At 46.5% G+C, this 5,585-nt stretch overlaps 1 protein-coding gene across 1 annotated transcript; it reads right to left on the bottom strand.

Annotated features, from left to right (window-relative positions):
* Positions 1-376: 376 nt before the first annotated feature.
* On the bottom strand, positions 377-5,378 carry LOC110139240 (pancreatic trypsin inhibitor). The gene is made up of 3 exons (XM_020896869.2): positions 5,264-5,378; positions 1,391-1,582; positions 377-943 (listed from the first exon to the last, which is right to left on the bottom strand). The coding sequence occupies exons 1-3, from the start codon at positions 5,355-5,357 to the stop codon at positions 933-935; spliced, it is 297 nt and encodes a 98-aa protein (XP_020752528.2). The 5' UTR covers positions 5,358-5,378; the 3' UTR covers positions 377-932.
* Positions 5,379-5,585: the final 207 nt, after the last annotated feature.

Raw genomic sequence — 5,585 nt, 5'->3', positions numbered from 1 at the left:
CGGAAGTCCCCGACCCCAACACAGCGACAGGGAAGGGGGTTTGAAGGACAAGTTGACAATTGAGCCTCATGCTCATTCCTTTCTCCTTCTGAGAATCCATGAAAGTAACATGCTCCAAAGTTTGACCTGGCCCAAGAAGTAAAGGACAAAACTTTTCTTGTTGAGGTGTCTCTCATCCAGTTTTTTGTGTACACTGGCGTGGCCATAAGAGGTAGATGTCAATATAAGGGGTTGGCTCCTTATACTTGGTAGGGTTCAATCTGAGGAGAGGTGGTGGGGAGGTGCCTACTCATCTGCATAAAACGAGAAAGACCACTGTTTCCATTGGAACCTATGGGTTAAGGTTCTTAGTTGCAAACAACACAATCCACTCCAGTTAGTTTAACTAAAATATGAATTTATTTAAAGATAAGGCCAGACTCTTTGAAGCCACAGATCTTCAAATCAATGTGAGGAGGAGGCTTCTTTCATGAAAAGACCTCTCCCACCATTGAGCTGAAAACTTGATGACAGAAATTCTACTTTCACCAGCAGAGGGAGAGCAGTGATGGTGGGGTGGAGGATGACGGTGAGGATGCTGTGGACAAGAATTCCAGATTCAAATCTCAGGCTCTACAGATACTCCAGTCATGAGGAACTTTACTCCTGCATTCCTTCCTTCCTTCCTCAAGTATTTCTGGACTGTTCCCTTTGTGCCAGAAATTGTGGGAAATGTGAGGAATAAAGGGAAGATTTGCTTTCTTGGTGCTTAGAGCAAACTGGATGAGATAGGACTAAAGTAAGTGGACCTGTGGAGGAAGGAGAGAGACGGATTTCTGCCGAGGAGGGGAGGGTTGAGAAGAAAGAAAAGGAGGCTGAAATTTTTCAGAAGCAGCTAGAGGCCAGCTTTGGGTGGGTCCTCCTTGTACTTCAGCATCTCAGGGGAGCCCAGTTCACAGGATCTCTGTAAAAGGAAAGGAACTTATTGACATCTCTGAAGGCCCAGACCTGGACACTGCACACCCTGGAAGGTCCTAGACCATGCCAGAAATGTGCAACCACAGTCCTCCCAGGACCAGGGTAACCAACAAAAAGCAAGGGAGTTTTCCAGGCCGAGGTGGGGCACTGAGGAGCACTCCAGATTTGCTCTGCAGAGTGACTGACTCAGGGTTCCCATCTGAAAAATGGGAGCATGTGAGTAGGCTCAGATTATGATGACGGGGCTTCTAGGGGGTGACCTTTCACCAAGCTGGTCCATGGAGGACACACTCAATCCACAGATACTGCTGCCACTTCTCTTGGGAGGCAGCAAGGAAAAAAAAATCAGTTTTTTTGGAAAGGTGTATGGCCTTCTGAGCGCCACCACTTTCCCCAGCCCTTCCCCTCTCCTTCTGCCCTGCCCCCATCTTACCCCAGGGCCTGGTAGCACGACCACAGGTCCTCATGCAATCCTCTGCACTCTTGAAATTGTTGCGCTTAGCTCTGCAGCCGCCATATGTAAAGGTCTCGCAGAACCCGGACTTGGCGTTGTAGAAGTATCTGATAATTTTGGCCTTGCAGGGACCCGTATATGGAGGCTCTAGGCAGAAGTCAGGCCGCTGGGCTGCAGGGATGGGAGGATCTCAGTTAAAGAGAGGGAAGGTCATCACAGCTCAGTCTACAAGATGAACAACTAAAACGATCAGTTTGTGATCGAAAGTAATTGGGGGGGGGGGTGCAGAAGTGTGAAGTGTGAAAAGGCCTTTTGATACCCTGCTTTCCAGGACATTATTATTAATGTTGTTAGGGTGACAATGACAGGGCAATAGTATAAATAATTATGTGCCATTAATGAATGTTTATGGATTAATTCACATGATGCTACTGATTAGTTTCAAAAGTAACACAAAAGGGGGACACATATAAAAATATTCTCCATGTATAAAAATTATTGGAGATGGACAGTGGACCCATGGCTTTTATAATACTGTGTTTTCTACATATGTGTGTGGTTGAAACTTCCACCGATAAAAAAGAAAGCATTACTGAGCCCAGTCTCATTCTGCTCACCTCAGGACCAGCCAATAATCCGGAGAAGAGCTGCTGAAACTAGGAATAACGTTTTAATTGGAAACTGAGCCCACGGAGATGATGGCATGCTGCTGTCTCAAGAAAACCATCTTCCCACAGCATGAATTCCTGTTCCTTTTATACAAAAGAGGGGGAGGGCAAAGAGCCCACGGTGGCAACGACGGTGGCAATGGCTAAACTGGACCACCAAGGGTCGCTCATTTACAGTTATCCCTTGATGAAGGTGCCCACCTGGATGCCAGCCAATGGTTGAATAGGGCTGCATGACCCGTCACTATTAAAAAAGTGTGAGGAAATCATGCCGTAAATGGAGAAAGGCATGGTAGAAAACACACCAGTGTTTACTTTGGTTACCACATGGAGACTGGAATAATAGAGTATTGAGGAAATACTGATACTGTGACTTATAAAAGAAATATTAACTTGGTCTGCATCCCATTCCTGGCACAGATCTCCTAAAACATTGGAATTTCCTAAGAGATGAGAGCAAAGGGGAGTCTATTATCATGTGAGGGAGATGACTTTTGTAAAGCCTCAACCAAAGCCAAGGATAAGTTGTTAGGGGAACCAACTGCCTGAATTGGGTGTGGAAATTTCCATTTCTACCTTCCCCTCTTTCATTGTCCCCACATCTCAGGAAGGGGAGAGGAATTGGAAGTTGAATCAATCACAAATGACTAAGGATTTAATGAATCACGATTTGTGATGAAGCCTCCATAGATATCTTAACATAGCAAGTCATTCAGGTGTTTCAAGAGAACTGGAATCAACCCAGGAAACAACACAGGTATATCCTCCATCTTGGCTCACTGGACCACTGCGGCAGCCTGCCCAGGGGCCTCTGTCTCTGCCCTTCGCCCCCTAGAGGCCACGCTCCACACTGCAGCCACAGGGCCCTGTTAAAACTTGAGTGCTCTATCGTTGCTCCCATGACCAGTCCCTCAGTGGTTTCCCAGCTCTCTCAGAGGTTTCCCAGCTCTCTCAGAGTCAAATTCTTGTCCTTATACAGTCCTAGAAGGTTCCTCACGTCCTGCCCCCAGGCCTCTCTGCTTCATTCCCTCCCACTCGCCTCCCCTCACCCACTCAGCTCCAGCCACCCTGGTCCTGGCTGCTGCGCAAACACGCCAGGCTCCTTTTTGCACCTTCTACTTAATGTCTCCTCATCACAGAGGGTTTCCCTGACTCTCTGCAGCCTCCCGAATCCCCATAACTCTCCTTCCTCACAACATGCATCATGACCTGGCATAGGATTTCCCCCCATCTTTGTTGTCTGTATCCCTCTTAGAAGGCATATTATTTTGCTATATTTTGTTTACAGCTGTTTTCCTATACCAAGAAATATGCTTTTTAGGGACAAAAAGCATTAAGTATTTGATGAATGTTTATCTTGGGAATAAATCTCCCATTTCATCCTCATGCCAAGTGCACAGTCGTTGAAGAGGCTGATGAAATAAAATTCCTGTTAGTCTATTTGATGATGAGGCCTTCCTATATACTTATGAATCTACTTCTAACTTTCTATATCTTAATAGGAAAATAAAATAATAGTCTGACCAGGAGGCAAGAAGAAGAGCTTTGAGTTTTGATTGATATTGTACCAGCCTGGAAAAAGCAGTCTTGGCCCCACAAGCAAACTCATAGAAAAGTGCTGCAGTTGCTTTTGGAGGGAAGACACTTAGCTGTCACTCAGCTCTCTGATTAATTTCATAATAGAGAAATGATCATATTTGAAAGGTAAATTTTTTAGAGGGATGGTGAGGAAGTGTAGATAGATGAGTCTTTTGGACTGAAATATTTTGATAGGAAATGGATGTCATTGATCAGGAAAGTCTTTACACTCATGACTGGTAATCTCTTAAAAAACTCATGTAACCTGGTCCCCCTGTTCAGGTGAAGAAACTGCAGATCCCAGAACACACACCATATGAATGCTAGGATCAGGACAAGACACTATCCTGTTACAACCCATTTAATCAAGCACCCACGGAGGAGCCTGGTGGGCTACAATCCATGGGGTCACAAAGCGTCGGACACGACTGAGGAACTTCACTCACTCACTCACTCACCTGATTCTACCAGGAATTCGGATAATGCAGAAAACTGGTAAGGAGTTATGACTGTTTTGCTCCACATAATATAGACCCTTGTCTCTGAACCTCAACCCAGACACCAGTGATAGAAAAGAGTGAGTCTGGGTTTTGTCCCTGATCCTAACGTGTGCGTCTCTACCAACAGCAACCAGTTCCCCAATACCCACTGGGCATCCAGGAGTCAATTCACTTCTGACATTAAATCTACAGAGGAGACCCAGACCCCACAGGGTGGGGGCTGGCTCCCTGAGTTTCACCCACACCTCAAGTGTTGATAACAATTTCTGTGGTCACCTACACATGTGATCAACTGGCTGTAAATTCAGAGGTTCCCATGTTCAATAACTTATTAGAGTCATTCATGGAACTCTAAAAAACCCTTTACTTACTGTCCTCAGTTGTTATAAAGCATAAAACCCAGGGACAAATGGAGAAGAAATATCGGTCAAATGGGGACTTGGGGGTGCTGATCCTCCAGACCCTCTTAGGACTCTCCCCCCTCACAATCCCTTGATGTTTTCACCTCCCCCGAGGCTCTCTGAACCCAATGTTTATGAGTTTTAATTAAGGATTGGAGGTAGGTAATTTGATAGAATCACTGGCCATTGTTGACTGAACACAGTACTTCTCCTCTCCCCAGAGGGACAGGGTTGATAGTTCTAACCCTTTAATCACCTGATGGCATGTTCTAGAATCCAGCCCCATCCAGACACTATCTAAGGTCCCATCCTTCACTCATCTCATGACTTACAAAAATACAGCGAATTCCTAGAGTTTCAGAAGGCCTGGGGCATGAATCGAGACAAGGATCAAATATGGATTTTGTTATGATGCTCTGGGAGGTTCAGGGGCAAGGCAGTGACCAGGAATAGAGAGTCTCAGAGATGAGGTCCCTGATCTGGTAGAGTCAGGTGGAATGCTTTTTCTCCCCAAAACTTAACACACAATGATATCTGTTGAGAGTCAAAAAATGTCCCTAGAGTGGAAACTGCCCAATTTATAAGAAGAAATCCAGAGAGGGGTGACAACACTCACCCCACCCCTACTCCCCTGTGCCTTCTATGGCTATGGACTACCCTCCTCCCTCACCCCAACTTTTAGAGGAGAGGTGAGCCAAGACTTACCTTTGGCCTGGTTGCTGGTGTCACACCCTGGGATGTTGGCCACCAGGGTGCCCAGGAGGACCAGAAGGGCTGCAGAGAGACAGAGCCGGCTCATCTTCGTGGCCTTGCAGGAGGGGTCCTGTGGAAAGCCGAGGGCTGACTGTGCTTTTCACACCCCAGTTGAAGGGTGGGAGCAGGAGATAAGGAGGGGAGTGAGGAAAGGGCAGATCTGGGGTCAGGCTTGAACAGTCTGTAATCTCCCCACAGACCCAGACTTCCTATTTCTGCCTGCTGGGGCCAAACGCCCAGTAACAGTGTTTCCCAGACTTGACTCTGCCTGTGG

This window comes from Odocoileus virginianus, chromosome 9 (genome assembly GCF_023699985.2).
Source record: "Odocoileus virginianus isolate 20LAN1187 ecotype Illinois chromosome 9, Ovbor_1.2, whole genome shotgun sequence".
Classification (NCBI taxonomy): domain Eukaryota; kingdom Metazoa; phylum Chordata; class Mammalia; order Artiodactyla; family Cervidae; genus Odocoileus; species Odocoileus virginianus.
Note: the sequence above shows the minus strand (reverse complement) of the source record. Positions and strands in the feature narration are given on the sequence as shown.

Bases quoted from the DNA above. Each gene is read 5' to 3' on its own strand.
- LOC110139240 (XM_020896869.2), bottom strand. From the start codon at position 5,357: ATGAGCCGGCTCTGTCTCTCTGCAGCCCTTCTGGTCCTCCTGGGCACC. The intron at 1,583-5,263 runs GTAAGTCTTGGC...CCATCCCTGCAG, and splicing joins CACCAGCAACCAGGCCAAAG to CCCAGCGGCCTGACTTCTGC.